Source organism: Pleurodeles waltl, chromosome 11, assembly GCF_031143425.1.
Source record: "Pleurodeles waltl isolate 20211129_DDA chromosome 11, aPleWal1.hap1.20221129, whole genome shotgun sequence".
Lineage (NCBI taxonomy): Eukaryota > Metazoa > Chordata > Amphibia > Caudata > Salamandridae > Pleurodeles > Pleurodeles waltl.
Window position 1 is genome coordinate 533,239,722 of NC_090450.1, and position 18,707 is coordinate 533,258,428.

At 44.8% G+C, this 18,707-nt stretch overlaps 1 protein-coding gene across 1 annotated transcript in view; it reads right to left on the reverse strand.

The window, feature by feature from the left end:
• RASA2 (RAS p21 protein activator 2) overlaps nucleotides 1-18,707 on the reverse strand; it is a 461,891-nt gene that overhangs the window by 10,500 nt on the left and 432,684 nt on the right. Inside the window, exon 23 of the mRNA XM_069213940.1 lies at nucleotides 6,537-6,723. Coding sequence (XP_069070041.1) covers nucleotides 6,537-6,723 — 187 coding nt within the window. The remainder of the gene's footprint in view (nucleotides 1-6,536; nucleotides 6,724-18,707) is intronic.

Genomic DNA, 18,707 nt, shown 5'->3' on the forward strand with positions numbered 1-18,707 from the left:
AGATTCCACCAGGGATTCCCTGCATCGTTTACTTCATCTTCTGGCCACCGGAACCACAATTGGACTTTTCAGGAACTGACAATCTGCAACTTCAGCGGCGACTCCGCTTTGCAACATTGTTTTTCCGGCTCCTTCCAGCAACTGCAACATTTCCCCACCTGTGCATCCCATGAGGTCGGTGAGACTTCAGCCTACACCAAAAAGCAAGAAGGAATCTCCTTTGGAGTGAAGGATTCACTGCCCTGCATCTGCAGGCACCAACTGCAACAATGACCGGCTGCATGGATCTGCGTGGATCCTGCATCACAGGTTATGGTCTGAAATTGTCCCCCTGGTCCTCTCTGCCAGCTGGGAGACAGTAAGCCCTTGCCTCTCCTTGCAGGGCAGTACTCCTGCGCAGTGTGACTCTTGCAGCTACTAAGGCTTGTTTGCTCCTGCTCCAGGGGATCTTCAGGCTCCGTGTAGCCCAGCACTTCATTTTGCCAAGCACAGTCTCCTCTCTGCTGCTCCAGCGACATGGAACTCCTCTTCAGGTGTGCTGACTGGGCCTCACTGTGACTTACTGTGCCTGCTGACAGTAGGTTGCCTGTGGGTGCTGTGACTGCTTTTGTTGGCTCTCCTGACTGCTGAGGGTGACCTCCGACTCCCTTCCATGGGTGAGGCTCCTGGGCATTGCTGGTCCTCTTCAGCCTTGCAACTCTTCTTTTGCTCCTCTTGCATTTGCCAAGGCTTGATGGTGGTTCTTCTGCACCACTAACCATCTGTGATCTGACAACCGACGTGGGACACCATGTGTACCACTCCCAGGACTCCTCTTCGGCTCCTGGGCTCCACAGCTGGTCTTCTCCTGCTGTCGACCTGGTTCTGCATCCACAGAAGGGTGGGTAGTGGCTCCTGCCTCCACTGGACACTCCATCATGTATTAGACTCTGTCCCCTTCTTTTGCAGGTCCTCTTCTACTGGAATCCACATTTGGTTTCTTCTTGTGTGGTCCAGTTCTAGTACTCCTTTTTTTTAGTCCTCCGGTTACTTCTTGAGAAAACCAGGTACTTACCTCTGATATCCTGCTCGCTGTGGATCATTCTGGTACTCACCTCTCGGGGTTCCTAGTTCCTCCAGCTCTCCTCTAACAACTCTACATCCTTTGGTGGGGGACTGCATCTCGCATTCCACTTTCTTAGTATATGGTTTGGCTCTCCCCTTGGGCCCTTTCTATTTTCACTAAGTATTGCCAATGCTTGTTGCATTTATGCTATTTTGCTGATAGCTAATGTGTATATAATTAGTGTTTACTTGTCTCCAGTCACAGGGAACTGCCTACAAGTATTCTAGTGTTATGTTAATATAATAATGTACCTTCATATTTGTAACAATATGTGGTTCTTTCATGTGTGTTAAGCTGCTGTGTGACTATAGTGGTATTGCATAAGCTTTGCATGTCTCCTGGATAAGTTTTGGCTGCTCATCCACAGCTACCTTTAGAGAGCCCTGGTATCCTAGGCACTGCCTACACTTCACTAATAGGGGATACATGGACCTGGTATAAGTTGATAACACTATAGGTGTTCACCACACACCAAGCCAGCTTCCTACAGTGGGGTCAGCAGTCCAATATTTATACTCATTTCTGCCTTTGAAGTAGGTTAACTTGAAAGGGAAGTCTTTGTAGTACACAAGTCACTGCCTGCCTGCCTCTCCCTGTCCTGGCCCCAGACACACTCTAGGGGGTTAGAAACTGCTTTGTAAAAGGACAGGCACAGCTCTATTCAGGTACAAGTGTCAGCTCCTCCCTCCACTCTAGCCGAGGAAGATTCATCAGGATATGCAGGACACACCTCAGCTCCCTTTGTGACTGTCTAGAGTGAGAGTGAGGTTACAAACAGCCAAAATGTCAGTCTGACCCACACGTAGATTCAGCAGTCAAGCAGAGGCACAAGATGGTTAAGCAAGAAAATGCCCACTTTCTAAAAGTGGCATTTTCAAAATGACAATCTAAAAACCAACTTCACTAAAAGATGTATTTTTAAATTGTGAGTTCAGGGACCCCAAACTCCACATCTCTATCTGCTACCCATGGGGAAACTACACGTAAAAGATTTAAAGGAAATCCCCATGTTACCCTACTGGAAGTTTGGCCTTGCAATAGTGAAAAACAAATTTAGCAGTATTTCACTCTCAGGACATGTAAATTACACTAATACATGTCCTATCTTTTAAATGCACTGCACCCTTCCCATGGGGCTGCTTTGGGCCTACTTTAAGGGTGACTTACATGTAGTAAAAGGGAAGGTTTGGGCCAGGTCGAACTGGCAGTTGAAAAACTGCCCACTCAGACACTGCAGTGGCGGGTCTGAGGCATGTTTACAGAGCTTCTCATGTAGTTGGCACAATCAGTGCTGCAGGCCCACAAGTAGCATTTGATTTATAGGCCCTGGGCACACATAGTGCACTTTACTACGGACTTACTAGTAAATCAAATGTGCCAATCACCAATGCAATTTACAAATTTACACAGGGAGCACTTGCACTTTAGCACTGGCCAGCAGTGGTGAAAAGCCCAGAGACCTAAAGCCAGCAAAAACGAAATTCAGCACAGGATCAAAAAGTACAGGGGAAACCACACCAAGAGCTGACAGGTCTAACGTGTCTTCTCAATGCTGTGCCATGCACATCTGCCTGCTGGCAGTGTCTGCAGTACCTAATGCCGACTTCAAGCAGGTGTTTGCAAAGTTTTTGCCTTCCCGCATTACTGCCTTGGCTCTTATCTTATATTCCTCTGGCATGTGTTGCATTAGGGACTCCATCTCGCCCCTCCCTCTGTTGGTGTCTGTGTCTATTTAAAAGGGCACTGCAGTTGGCAATCTGCCACTGGGTTTTAGTCTCTCTCTCAATTTTTCTGCCCACCAGGTCTAGTCTCTAACTCTTCTTTTCAGGCAGTGGGACTGTTGATGTGCAGGCATTGTTTTTTCTCCTTGCGGTCATCACAATTATTGAGTCCGGAGGGGCATTACCCTGGATGTATTTAGGGTTCCTGATTAGATGGTTTATATTTTTCTCTTCTCTTGCCCTTACCGCTTTTGCAGGGGCTGGTTCCCTGAATGCCTCCTTCCCTTGGTCCAGTATGCTTGGTTGCATGGCTAAATACAAGTTTCCCTTGTTCTAGGGCACTTAAGTCTCTAAGAGGTAGCAAGGGTCATATTCTTCCTCTAACTGCACTCCATAGGTTTCAGCAGCCCTTTTGATGAGGCTGTTGTAGAGGACTAAGTCGCCTGGTAGTGATGGCCTAAAAGTGTAGTTGTCTACTTCTTCTGGGGAATAGGTGTCAAGGTTGTGCTATGATTTTCTGTCAAATGCTGTTGCATCTTAGCTCCCCTTCAGTTTGCAGAACTCTTCCTGCTCCTTTTCATAAGGTTCCATTGTTGCTGGGGCTTCCAAGGCAGACTGATCATCTTCGGTCTTGGTCAAAGGCTTGGCAGGACTTCTAAAATCCTTCAAGCATTCATTGAACTCCTTTTGTTGCAGGAGAGAAGCCAATTGGGCCTTGAGCCTTCCTCTTTTAGCGTTCGACCTCACGGGCTTTTTGTTTGCCATCTAACATTGGCAACTGTTTTTTTTTCAGCATGAATGAGTCTGTTGCATCAGAAACCTTTGCTTTCTCCCTCGGTCCCTCTCGACTGGATGGCATCGTCGAGAGTTGACATTGACTTGCCCCCATTGGTGTCCCTTGCTCGGGATCCGTGTGGCTCTTTGTGCTTTGGCTGACCTTCGGTCGATGAGTTCTTTGATGCCAAGGCAGTCTTTTAGGGTTTACTGCCTGGGGGCTTTGGGTCAGAGCCTTTTGGCAGCTTTGTTACCATGGCCTTCTTTATTCGGCATCCTTCAACGCAGTCTTTACCGCTTGTATTTTTTTGACATCTGCCTCATAGATCTTAACATCTGAGTCTTCTCCCTGGGTTTTCCCTGTCTCCTCGACGCTGCCCTCATCTTCACTCGAAAGGGCGAGGTCCTTAAGCAAAACTTGTGTCTTCTGAGTGCCGGCCATGGTGGTGTAGTGTTCTAGCCTCTGTCGTCAATGTACCTTTAGGGTCTTGGGTACAAACACTGCGCAGGCCTCGCAGTCATCATCTCGATGATCCTTCGGGAGACTGACTGCAGACCTCCTGGAGGTCTCTCAGAGCCAAATTGGGGTGGCAGCTGGGGCAGAATTTAAAGGGGTGTGTTCCCCATGACCTCTACCTGCCTTCATTCTCCGACCAAGTGGCTTGTACCGGCGGGGTCCCTCGCCAAGGGGAAGAGAAAAAGGGACCCACCCCCCTTTCTCTCGTCATTGTCCTTACTCACAATCTTCTGTGTATTGCTCGATTTTCCATGCAATTTTGTATTTTTCTAAACACTTTCCAGAGCTCCTTTTGCTGCTTCCAGACCAAACAGCGTAAAAAAGGACCTGAAGATGGCGACTACACACAGTAACATCCGAGGCATCATCTAACATCACACAAGGGGATGGATAAACCACCAAACTGTGGTCGCCGACGCCCACAGAGGGGGGGAAAAAAAAAGTTAAATAAAGACAATTCCTGGCACAACCACCAGATGGTAGAATAATGCAGAGCAGGTGATTCCAGAAAATAATTCATAGTGTAACAGCACAGCTTGTGTTGCCCTTTTCCTTTCCATCTGTTCAAAAGCTTGACTTGTTGGTTTGCTTTTAACTTTCTGGCCATGTCAGGGTCGGCGGCCTTGAAGAACAGTCTGAACTTGTAAATTATTTTGTATTTGATGCATCTGTGCTCTCAAGGATGGCATGGCTTCATGAGGCCAAGTCTGTCACAGTCTAGGGGAAGGTGAAATTTGCCACCTAAGCTTTATTACCATTTTCTGAGGCATGTAAGGGTGAGCTGAAATCCGGTGAAGTTAGATTTACTACAGGATGCTACTGACCATGCTAGCTATGAAGGACGTAGCTCTATACAGTGGCAGCCTTCATTGTTGCTCTGGTAACATTTGTGTCCTCAACATTAGGGAATAACCCCACAGTTTTAATGAGTTATTTAACTGAACCTTTCAACATTCCTCAGTGCCATTCAAGGCATGGTTGAAGGCTCAGCCTAGCAAACTTCTGCTGAACCAGGCCTCGTCAAAGACCAGGTCAAGCATAGTCTGCTGCACAAAGATGAAGGTTAAGCTTCCTGGCAGAGGATATTGGGACAAAACGTGATGCCATGAAGAGCGTATTGGGTGGTTATGATTACGTTCCCTACCATAACATGCACATTTCATAGGTGTTAATGTCTTTTCCTGATAAGTTTGGTGGAGAATTGTATGGCTGAGCAACAGCCACTTTTTTGATTTGTAAATAAAAGTTCAATTGTTCGACTGATGTGCTCCAAATTATGAAGAAGTCCTTTTCGGTTTAATTAGTTGATTCCAAATTTAGCTCATACAGGTGGAGGGATTCAAAAGGAATACAGTAAAATCCCCATGTAACTTCTTGTTCACAACAAAAACAAAAATTAGTGCATAGATTTATATATTACTTGAAATGGAGACAGAGTGTGGGTCAGAATGGGTCATCTTGTGGTTAGGTAATAAAATCTTTAGTTGGTTTTGCAATATTTCCGTTTTAAAAATTAACAATCTGGGATGTAAAAATGTTAATGTACCTTACATATGTGCAGTTAGAATAGGAAGACTGCGCTGCAAGTCACTTGTTTGCCTGATAAATTATTATGAGTTGTGGTACACGCAACCATGCTCCATGCTTGCAGCTACAGAGTAACCCAAGTGGGCAATGGAACCGCCGCTATTTTATTATGACTCAGCTATCACTATTTCAATGCTTGAAATTGTATTCTGGTCCCAAATTAAATGCAGGTAAATACAGTTAAAAAAGAAAGAAAAGAGGCTACTCCTTGCATTGATTAGGAAAATACATAGCTTTCTAGACTAGATAAACTCAATATTTTCACAAGCCTTTCATCTTCTAACAGCAGGAACCACAAAAGCTTACCAATTAATTTTAAGAATGTCAAAAGAAAAGAAAACAAAATAATCCAGTGCCTGTGTGAAAAAGGTTTATGAAAAATGTTTGCTGTTGAACTCAACAATAAAGAAACATACAGGACTTGTTACACTACAATTTACAGATGAGCTACACTCAACAGGACATGAAAGTACATATCTGTTGTATACAGCCAGATACCTACATAGTAAGTACCTCTCACTGAAGTATTCACCTGTACCACAAAAGCAAACTGAACTTCTTACAGTGCTCAACTTGAACTGTTAAAAACATCCTGTAGATGTTATCCAAAATCATCAACTCAAATGTATTATTTTAAGTAAGGGAGATATGCCAAGGAATAATATGGGCCTTCCAATGTTAATCATAAAATAGATAAAGGTGTCCATTGAAGGACAATTCTGAAAGCAATTTAGGATAACCTTAGAGGCTGAACTGGTTGATGTGAATAGAGACAAAAGCAAAACATAATGACAAGTATCAGATGATAATAATAGAAAAAAAGCAAACTCACTCGCTGCCATATTTTGCACTTGTTGTCCTCTTCTTTTTAAATTTTTCATGAGGCTCAGCAAGCTTTTCTACAATGCTTTTTATTTGCTGAATTGTCTTAAATGATTGTACTGAATCTTCAATTGTGAACTGTGAATAGTCATCTGTTTTTTGTGGTCCTTGATAAACTGCTATTCTCTCACATGCTTCTGTAATTGTTAAAATAAACAGGTTATACAAAGGTAAGCCATTCTATTTAATTTTCACACTTCACGAAATGTATATCTAAAGAAGAATATACTCACTTGAATAGAGAGAGATTTCAGATAGAAAGAATACCAGTGTGTTACTACTAAAATATTGAAGTAAAGTGGAGGAAAGAAACACATTTATTTTAAGCCTTTACTGCCAGCAGAAAAAGCAACAGTACTCACACTGCATATGAGCATAACAGGCTGGGTGCAAGGGAACAGACACTTTGGGGGTCATTACAACCCTGGCGGATGGTGGAGAACCGGCGGTAAGACCGCCAACAGGCTGGCAGTCCTACCTTGGTGAATTATGACCATGGCAGTTACCGCCATGGTCATCCGCCGGTTCTCCGTCCCGCCCGCCAGGGCGGAAACAACCGCCGGGCTGGAGACCTGGGTCTCCAGCCCTGCGGCCGTCAGTATACCGCTGGAGGTATTTGGACCCGGCTTACTGCCGTGGATTTCCAGCGGTTTGAACGGCCATGAAATCCATGGCGGTAAGCACTATCAGTGCCAGGGAATTCCTTCCCTGGCACTGATAGGGGTCTCCCCCACCCGACTCCCTCCCCTACACCCCCCATCACCCCTGCCACCCCCCAAAGGTGGCAGGGCCCCCCTCCCCACCCCGACCCCCAACATAACATTACTCACACACACACCGACACGCATGCAGGCACCACCAACACACACACCCAACATACATGCCCACAGCCACACACACAGTCAGGCACGCACACCCACATTCAAACATACACGCACACATCCATACAGACATACCCACAGCCATACACACACTCATTCCCATATACCCAACACCCCCGCAAGCATACACGCCCTCACACCCCCCCTCTACATACACACACGCACACACCATGCACCCACACAACACACAACACCCCACACCCCCCTCCCCTGACGGACGATCCACTTACCTGTTCCGTCGATCCTCCGTGAGGGGACAGGAGCCATGGGGGCAGCTCCGTCGACACCGCCACGCCAACAGAACACCGCCACAGCGAATGACAGGACGTGATTCGCTGGGTGGTGTTCTGTTGGCGTGGCGGTTGAGGTGGAGCAACCTCCACTTCCCCGCCGCCCGCAAGTATGGCTGTTGGCGGCTCTCCGTCGGAATAACGACAGAGAGCAGCCAACAGTCATAATATGCCGAGCGGCAAACCGCCTGCACAGGCGGTCTTCCGCACGGCGGTTCCTCGACGGTCTTGCAAAAAGACCGCCGAGGTCGTAATGACCCCCTTTGTGCTAAGCAGAATGAGTTGTACAGTACATATTGCAGTCAGAAAAATGTTTGCATTGTATAGGTACATGACTGTATAATTCTTTAAAGATATATATATATATATATATATGTGTACATTTTAGACTATTGGTACTAACAATCCAGGACTTCTGCCCAGAATTAAAATGATAGTTTATCGATAACACCTAATTAATGTCCTATTGCTCTTGAATCTTTAAAGTGGTTGGGTCGCTGTAGAAAATCCCTCAGTCCATAAAGTTAGTACCAAGCATAGAGGGGTGAAGGCAATTAGTCATATAAATGAACCAAGAGATGCACTTTCAAGACACCAAGATTGCTACATGGAATAGTGGGTATGTATTTTAAAATGCTTTGGGTTAGCGTTGCAGGGAGTGGTGTTGAAGGGCCAAGTTATCCTTTCAAAATTAGGATCACATTTTCCCAGTGAACTATGTGCAGGCCACATCATACTTTCTGAAACCAATGATAGTCACAGTGCCATGGGGTAAACGCTGCTTTTGTACAGTCTTGGTTGAACCTATGTAAAGAGAACGAGATGCTAAAAGGTCAGGGAATTAGGCTGGAGAATAAATATTAGACAGGCATTTTCACGCTAATACCATAAACAGAAGGATAGGGTAAACACAGAAGCAAAATTAATCATTTTATGATCTAGATTTGTACAGCATTATTCCATGAGTGTTTCCAACAATGCCTGTGTAGCATTATCATAGTGCAGGGTGTGAACTACTAGATAAGGGATTCTAGATAGCCGGCTATCACCTTCCCTATAAGTTCACTCTGCTGCTTCAGATAAAACATATGGGTTTATTTTGATATTTTCATACTGAATGTTTAGTCCTCTATAGATGACGTAATTTGGGCTGAATATAAGAGGGGTGGATAAGGCAAGGAAGAATATACAGAGAGATGGATATTTAGAATGATACGAGTATTATTAACGGGTACCAGCAGAATTAAGGACACAAAATCCAGCTGACAGTTTTGATTAAACTGATCTAACATGAACAAGATATTGTTGATTGAGGATGTAAAACCGTGGTCGAAAAATCTAATTTTTCGGAGCAAAAAGGTAATTCTCCTATGTTTGCAGAGTAGAAAAGGCAGAATACAAGACTAACCAATGGAGATCAAATCTTTTTTTGGACATTAGTAAGTCAAGTAATGGTCAAGATATAGGTTTCAATACCAGCGTGATTAAATAATTAGTAATACATTCTCTATTTTTGCAAGCACACCATCAAGTGTAGTGAGACATGACAGTGAAGAAGATCCCAGCAGAAAAGGGAAATGTTGCGCAATCTTGAACAAGAGGCCTTTGAAGGCATGAGAACATGAGGTTTACCTCATCAATTCTATAAGCTTTTTTTTCTAATGATGACTTATCACATAGTTTCCTACTAACACAAGAATGAGCTGCTCACGCACTTATTCTTGGAAACCACTGTTGCCTTACATAGTCCTGGCCCCTTGATATGCCTTTTTAAAAAGATTGTTGCCCAGAGATTTTCACTTTTGATTTGTGTTTTTATATCATTAGAGAAGTAATTTAGCTCGGGTAGACATTGCTAATTCCGGCCGAATTTTTTTTTGGACAACAATTTCTCAGGAATCATGAGACCTATATACTTCATTTTTCTGTCAAAACATAGGGTTTGGGAGTTAAGTAGTCTTTTAGAGACAGAAAATAACTTGTCAGAACAACCTTTCCACCATTTTCCAAAATGGCGGCTTATAACGATGTGTTTTAACCACCATATTGGTAATTCATTTTAATTTTGTTTTTTGTTTCAGGTCTTCCGTTAATTTGAAATTGTAAACATGAGCGAAGCAGGTGGTAGCAGAGGATCTTCACCTCCTGACAGAGTACTGCTAACTCAAAATCTGAGTACTCCTTCAACAAAGAAAAATGTGTCATATGCCAAACTAATCCCAAAGAAAAGCTAACATCAACTGCGGCCGGACAGAAGAGTTTCAGATGCTGCAGAAATACGGCAAGATGAAGTTCACAAAAGATTGAAAATGATGGGTGAAGAGGATCAAATATTTTATCATTGTAACAACAAGTGCTACAAGTAGTATACAATGTAAAAAAGCCTGGGAAAGAAATAGTCAAAAATAGCAGAAACCAGTGAATCACAACAAGAATCTGAGTCTTCTGGGAAAGAGACAACCACCAAACCCAGTGTCCATCCACTTAGAAGATCAATGGCTACCCTTCCCCCCCTCTCCCCCCCCCCAACACTGATCAGAAAGCAGAGGATCTTCAATGTGTTATCTGTTGTGTAGCCAGAACGAGGGCAAAGGGACTGACAAAAGAATAAAGTACAGAGTGAGTCTCAAAGGGCAAGCATGTTTTTATCTGCAGTCAGTTTCTTCCACGATGAAGTTTTCAGCCGAGTAGCTCATCTAAACAGTGAGGTGAATGTATTTGCAGCGGATTTGTATGCCCACTCGAACTGCATGCATGCATACATACATACATTTGAAAATATGAATGTACAATGAGCTCCCAGCAGTAATGTAACTGCCAGCCTTCAGTTAAATTTGCACTCTTTGAAAAAGCAAATGAAGTTTTAAAGCCACTCTTGAGTGCTAGCCAGGAGAAATAATGGCCAACAAAGATGAAGCTGTACTGATTCATATTAATGAAACTAGTGAGAATGTATGATGACAGAAATCATTTTTGTCAGTCTAACAAAAAGAATGAGCCAATTATGGTGTTCTCATCAGATGTGAATCCTGAAGTTTTTGCTGCTAAAATAAGATCACAGGATGCAGTAAAATCAGCAGGAACCATTTTAAGAAACGCCCTGAAAGATTTAGATCTTGGACTTAATGACAAATTTTGTGATCCTCCACAGCTCCGCAAATCTTGGGAGTCAACAAGAATGCCTGATGTTGGTTTAACATTTTTTACCTCATTGTTTAATATCAGCAAAGCAAAACTGTTATAAACTAAAGTTCTTGAGTTCGGAACAGAAGCAGACAACATCGATGATTGCTTTGAAGATATAAGCGAATAACAGGAAGACAATCCAATGAACCGACAGGCTTATGATGTGCAAATGTACTGTCTTTTCCAAATCATGTTTTATGAATGACATCCCAGCAAAAAGAAAACTCCACTACACATGATGACTGCCTACGCAATCTACGATAAGTGCAAAAGTAGAGAGCTAATCACTTCAATGAATACGATTGGCGTATCAAGTTATGACATAGGACGGAGCAGATACTTGTTAGTAGCTAATGCTGTAAAATCTTGTGAATTCGACAGCACACCACTTCAAAGTCATTTTACCAGGAAAGGATTTACAATTTCTACTCTTGATTATTTTGATTTTGAAGAAAGCTCTTCTCTGTCTGGAACGTCCAGCACACATGATACCACCATGGTGCTTTTCCAAGACTGTACCAATGACGTAGCTGCTAGAAAACAAGCTGTGTCAGCTCTAGGAATAAACACACGAAGCTGCAAACTTATAACCCAACTGCCCTGCTTACATATGCAAAATCACTAGGAGCCCCCAACACGTCCCACTCTACCAGAAAGTTTCAAAGTGGCTGAGGACATGGATCTACTTCTACCTGATGCTGCGGTCCGCAAAGCTGATTTAACTTAATTTATCATACTGCTTATTCGGTGTGGACTGAAAGATGAAGAAAAGCTGTTCCTCTGTGGCCTGGAATTCATGCTCTGATCTCCTATAATACCGTCCCACTGAAGAAGGTTGGGTTTTTACCAGTAATACCATCTCCAGTCACAAACTACGCAACTGTATAAACAGCTCTAAATCATTTCCAAAATGTGCATGCTCAGCTGGAAGACCAGCCTATCCTGCCAATTTCCTGCAAAGAAGGTGTTTTCTGTAATGCAGCTGACATTTTTATGAGCAATCCAGTACTGTGATCTTTATCCAATGATGGGCATTTCCATATTACAAAAGTTGCATTGCGGTGTCCAGGAAGTTATCTCAGTGGATGTGGCATAGACAATGCACTTATTGAGGCTGAAATCTTTGGAAGCAAAACTGTCCAGTCAGTATTAAGCAGAGCATATTATGTTCATTCGTTGCAGGGTATGCTCATCATTTCTGAGGCTATAGAAACATTGCGCAGGAATGCCAAATTAGATTTTGCATATCTTTTCAGAAGTGAATAAGGTGCTCTTCATTCAAAAGACATAATGCAAAGCCAGACATTGTTCAATATACTCAGTCCAAAATCAGAAAACCAAGTTTGTAGAGTTTGTCAAAGAATGTGAATAAAAATCAGAACTTTGCAAGTACTGGGGAAATGCTTTACACATGATAGCTCTAGTGAAAAACTTGGTACATGCTGATCGAGAAGGTGACTGGGAGCTGCACGTGAAGACTGCAGAGTCACTGATTACTGTGTTTCCCGAATTCAAAGGCATAAACTACCTGAGCTATGGGCCCTGGTATTTGGTAACAGTGAAGAATTAGAAGTGGAAAAACTATGGGGGTGATTCTAAGTCTGGCGGGCGGCGGAGGCTGCCCGCCAGACTTCCCCCTCCAAAATACCGCTCCGCGGTCGAAAGACCGCTGAGGGTATTTTGGGTTTTGCACTGGGCTGGCGGGCGACCGCCAAAAGGCCGTCCGCCAGCCCAGTGCAAAACACCCTTCCCACGAGGACGCCGGCTCAGAATTGAGCCGGCGGAGTGGGAAGGTGCGACGGGTGCAGTGGCACCCGTCGCGTATTTCAGTGTCTGCAAAGCAGACACTGAAATACAAAGTGGGGCCCTCTTACGGGGGCCCCTGCAGTGCCCATGCCATTGGCATGGGCACTGCAGGGGCCCCACGACACCCCATACCGCCATCCTGTTCCTGGCGGGCGAACCGCCAGGAACAGGATGGCGGTATGGGGTGTCAGAATCCTCCATGGCGGCGCAGCGAGCTGCGCCGCCATGGAGGATTCATTTGGGCAGCGGAAAACCTGCGGGAGACCGCCGGTTTTCCGCATCTGACCGCGGCCAAACCGCCGCGGTCAGAATGCCCTGCGGGGCACCGCCAGCCTGTTGGCGGTGCTCCCGCCAACCCTGGCCCCGGCGGTCCATGACCGCCGGGGTCAGAATGACCCCCTATATCTCTACAGAAAATTAATACAAATACATTTTGTGGTGAGAGACAGAGAGGGGAGGTTCAATGCTGTGGCTCCATATATGAAACTGGAACAGACAATCCAGAGATCACAGAAAAAACTCCAAGGGAATTGTTGGCCAGACAAGTAAAAGTGAATATGTTGCTCAATGGCAGCTAGTTTACCATGAAGTCCTTTCCAATTGCAATGTCTTCAGCGAGATGACAAATTCAAAATGAATGGACCATAGTGAAAATATTCCTTACCACAAACTTGTAGAAAAGAGAGGGGAACGTTTTAATAGGCATGTTGACAGCCTTCTTCATTTCATGCAGCGGGAAGGAAACCCTTTGAAATGACTGAGCCTGTGCGACTACACAACTTTGTGACCAAACAATATGTGGTTATCGATATAAAGACACGTCTACTAAACGTCCTGCAACATAGATCGACACTTAATACAGAACTGAAGCAGGAGAGATTTGAATTGAAAGAGAAAAAGCTGTTTGACATAATCACTAAAGCTAAACTTCCTCACTTTAATTGCCGTAGTAAGAGTTTCGTCTAACCAGCCACTACAAAACAGGTTATAAAAAAACCTATTTTAGCAAGCACAGAGAGAGATTGATGTAGCAAAAGAAAGGGGTGAATTTATGAAGAACATTCTGTTGCATGATGATCTTCCAACAAACAAATTATTTGATGGAGATACTGCATCCAAACGAGTGAAGCACAAACCTGACAAAATACCTTTCACCTAAAGCATTTCAATCTGAAAAGGTTTCCTCATTGAAAACTGTTGTTGTTGTGGACTATATGTTACAATTGCGAATGGTCAAGATTTCATTCATGCAAAATTTCGGAAAAGTCATCCGGACTGTTCTAAAGATATCAAAGTCAGGGTGAGCCTTGCAAGAACTGCACATTGTCTTTGACAGTTATCTTGAACTACCTGTCAAAGGATGTGAGAGAATCAAACAAATGTCTACAAGTGGAACAATTGACCATACCTGCATCAAAACTGACAACTATACCTGAGCAACTTGATACATTCTCGTCATCAACATCGAACAAGATGAACTTGAGATATCAAATTGCCAAAACATTGCTGATGCCTCAATGAACACTGAATTTCCAATTATCAAGTGAATGATTGTCACTGAGGAGTTGTTGCCTGCAGGGATATATTCAAAAGGTACAGCTCATATTGTTCAAGAACAGCAAATTGGAGGAAGCTGACCTTTGTGTTGTTCCACATTTTGAGTGGGCTGTTCGAAATGGTTCAATCGAGTCATTGTATTGTCAAATGACACAGATATTATTGTGCTACTTAGATTTGTTGCAATCTTCATAAGTCAATGATTGTCAGTTATGAATAAGTTATGCAACGGGCAAGAAAAGACACTTAATCCCCTTTCATACTCTGTACAAGAAACTTGACCCAGAGATGCCCTGTGTTCTCATCAAGGCACATATTCTTATGGGTGATGTCACAATGAGCAAAATTGGAACAAAGCTTGGAGCTTTAACTGCTGAACATGTGAAGATTCTCTGAGACAAAAGAAGAATGTGACTTTAAAAACGAAGAAAAATACATTGTGTGGAAAACTGATTGTCACACATTTGACCATCTTCGGTACAGTGAGTTCAAAAGATCCGTCCTGTTAAGTGACCTTCCACCGATGTCATATTCTGTGCATGGACATATTAAAAGAGCGTTCTACTTGATCAGAAGATGTGTAAATGTTTTGGATCATGCATATGTAGAGAAAGATCTGTGTGAATTTGGGTGAGAAGATATCAATGGGGTGCTAAAACCTACAAAATTTTTAAAGCCTCGACCCACAGAACTTACATGTACATGCAAAACCTGGGGTACAAAAAGATGTCCCTGTTGATATGCTCTTCTCAAATGTTCAACATTCTGCAAATGTACCACTAGCGACTGCCGAAATAAATAAAGTGAACTATGAGAATGTGTCTAAAGCAGGAGTGATAAACACATTATTACTTTCATATTCAGATCATATACATTGTTTGGTGTATGCATATAAGGATTAAAAACCATTATTTGTTTCATTTCCATACATGTCTCTTCTTCCTCTATTATAGTTGCCACTTTGGAAAATGGCAGAAGGGTTGCTCTGAGGAGTTACATTCAGTCTCTATAAGACTACCTGACCCCCAAAACCTATGTTTTGACGTCAAAGAACAAGTTACTTACATTTGGTAACGCATTATCTGGTAGAGACACTATCTAGCTGCAGATTCATTACCTATAGAATTTCCAGGCGTCAGCTTGAAATCGGGACCTTTTGCTGAGCAATACCCCTGCGCCGTCAGGTGGCATCGTTCTGGTCTGCGGGGTATCATCAGCGTCGTTAAAACTGTCTGGGACGTCATGGTCGCCTATAAAGGCACCAACCAGGCATGCGTCTGTCAGTGCTTTTCCACAAACTTCCACGCCAGAAGCACAGAGCCATGGAAAGAAGCAAAAGTTTTGTCTGTGCCAAAAACTAGGGCACTGAAAGGTACAATCCCTAACCCTAGTAAATAAGTCAGCAGAGCGGGGAGGCATGGGTGGGTGTAAGGAATCAGCAGCTAGATAGGGGCTCTACCAGATAATGTGTTACCGAAGGTAAGTAACTTGTTCATCTGATAGACTTCTAGCTGCAGATTCCTTCCCTTTAAAATACATAACTAAGCCATAACCTCTTGGTGGTGGGCTGCGGACAAATTCACCTCAGACTAAAAAGTCCTGCAGGCCCAAACAGGCAAAGTGCCCATCTTTGGAGACCTGATTGTCCAGGCAGTAGTGTTTGGCAAACATCTGCAGACACACTTAGGTTGCTCCCTGGCAGATGCCCAGGACTGGTACACCTCTTTCTAACGCTGTGGTGCCCCAGGTGGAATGGGCCCTCAGGAGGCTGCTTCTTGGCCATAATGCAGCAGATTTTTATGCAGAGAACGACCCAGCGCGAAATGGTTAGTTTCTGCACTGCCCAACTATTCTTTGCTCCCACACACCCCACAAAGAGTTGGTCATCCACCTGGAACTCTTTTGTGCGGTCAAGGTAGAACAACGCTCAATAGATCTTTCTGTACCATAATATTCAAAGTGTTTCCAACAGCAGGCATATACGGTCTTGGTGGAGGGATGCCTGGCTGCCAGAATAACCTTACAGACTTCGGGAGGAAGGTCAAAGGCTGTCAACGGCCACCCCTCAATTTCTACGCATGAAGGTGCAGATTTGATAGGTTCGGGTGGAGAACTTTCCCCTGCTGCTGCGACAGGAGATCTTCCCGAAGGGGCAGCTTGATCTTTTTCAGAAGATTGAGATTCCAGACTCTCCGTGTGGAGTACGGAGCCACCAGGATCATATTGAGAACTTTGGGCAGAAGTGGTATGGACAGAAAGGAGTACAAAAGGCCTGAGCTCCACTCGTGACGAAAAGCGTCGCAGAGTGAGTGCCGCCTTGGAAACTCCAAGACGCAATACTGCTGACATTGCGCGTTCTCTTCGGAGGCGAACAGATCTAACCAAGGCTCTCTCCACTGCTGAAAGAGTCCTTGTGCCCCCTCCAGATTGAGACGCCACTTGTGATCCACTAGGCACAGATCGCGGAGTTCGTCCATACTGGCGTTCAGAGAACGTGACAGGTGTTGAACCACAAGGGTTATGCCCTGCTGTTCCAGCCATGTCCAGAGACGCAGGGTTGCTCGACAGAGGGTCCATGACCCCACCCTACGCTGCTTGTTGCAGTACCACATGGCAGCGGTGTTGTACTGTCTTCCCTTTGACAACGAGAAGAAATACCTTCCATGCAAGCCGGATCGCCCGCAGCTCCAGTAAGTTGATTCGGATCCAGATTCCGCCAGAGACCAGAGACCTCTGATCTCCACCTCTCCCAGATGGCCTTTCCATCCCAGAAGTGACACATCTGTCACTACTGTGAGATCTGGTAGGAGAAGGGAGAGTAGTCGGTCTCTGATCCAATATTGGTTCTTTAACCACCACTGCAGGTCTTTTGCAGTTCCCTCCGAGATCTGAACTGTCGGAGAGATTTCCTTGATGCTCTCCCACTGGAACCTCAAGTCCCTCTGTACAGCCCTCATATGCCATCTGGCATGATTTAATCACAGGATGCAGGAAGCCAAGAGGCCAAGAGGCCCAGTAGCCTCAGAGTCTGTCTCACTGAAATCCAAGATACAGGCCGAAACAACAAAATCATAACCTAACAATGTGGACTCGCTGCTCGGGAGGATAGGTCTGAAACTGCACTGTGTCTACAACAGCTCGATGAAAGGGAGCGTCGAGAGGGAGTCAGATGTGACTTCGGCACGGTTATAATGAACCCAGGCGAATGCAGGAGGTTCGCAGTAGTCTGAAGGTGGGAAACGACAGCCTGGAGCGAACCCGCCTTAAACAGCCAGTCATCAAGGTAGGAGAAGACTGAAACCCCAAGCCTGCGCAGGTGAGCTGCAACCACCACCATCACTTTGGTGAACATCCGAGGGGCACTATTAAGACCGAAGGTGAGCACAGTAAACTGAAAGTGCTTGTGGCCTACACTGAACCGCAGGTAAGGCAGGAAGGGGATATGGGAATACGCTTCCTGCAAGTCTAACGCTAACATCCAGTGTACTTGGTCTAGGGCAGACAAGACCCGAGCTAAAGTAAGCATTTAGAATTTCTCCTTTTTGAGGAAGAGATTGACATCCAGAATAGGGCCAAGACCCTTGTTCTTTTCGAGTATCAGAAAGTAGCGGGAACCACTGCCTACTCTGATATTGGGTCCCTTTCTATGCTTACCTTGACCAAGAGAGTCGCTACATCCTCGCAGAGCAAAACCAAGTAGCCATTTTTTGTGGGAGGCATTGGGGAAGGGAAAGGCGGGAAGAGGAAGGAATAGCCCTTATGTATGATCTGCAAGACTCATTTGTCCGATGTTATGGACCGCCAGTGAGGGAGATGATATTGAATCTTCCATCCAACTGGACAAACATGGACTTGCAAAATCACATAAGCAGGGCTTAGATGCAGCAGAGGCAGGGGGCTGGGTGGTGGACGACTTCTAGCCTGACCCTTGGGGTCTGAAAGCATGAAAGTGTTGCGCCACCATTCCCCTCCCACAGAAGGGACGAAAGGCATACTGTGGGCGACAGGCCACTGAGAGGCGGGACCCATTGAAGAGCGTGTCCATAAGTTTTGCCTGGAATCCCCCCACCCCCCCCAAAGCCACGGAGCCAGGCATGGCGTCAAAGTGCAACTGTCGATGAAATCGCTCTACCCAGAGAGTCAGTCTAGTCCAAACCACACCTTATGGCAATCTTCGTTGCATCTCTCCCGTCCTTAACTGCTTGAGATAGAATGACCTGCGTGTCCTCCCAGACCTGAGGCAGCTCCTGCGCCACTGTATCCCACAAAGTGTGGGAATAACGGCCTAAGGAGCATGAGGTGTTTACCAACCTCAATGCCAGGCTGTTGGAAAAAAAGTTTTATTCCCAAGCTGGTCCAGCCTCTTGGAATCCCTACCCAGAGGTGCAGAAGGGAAAGCTC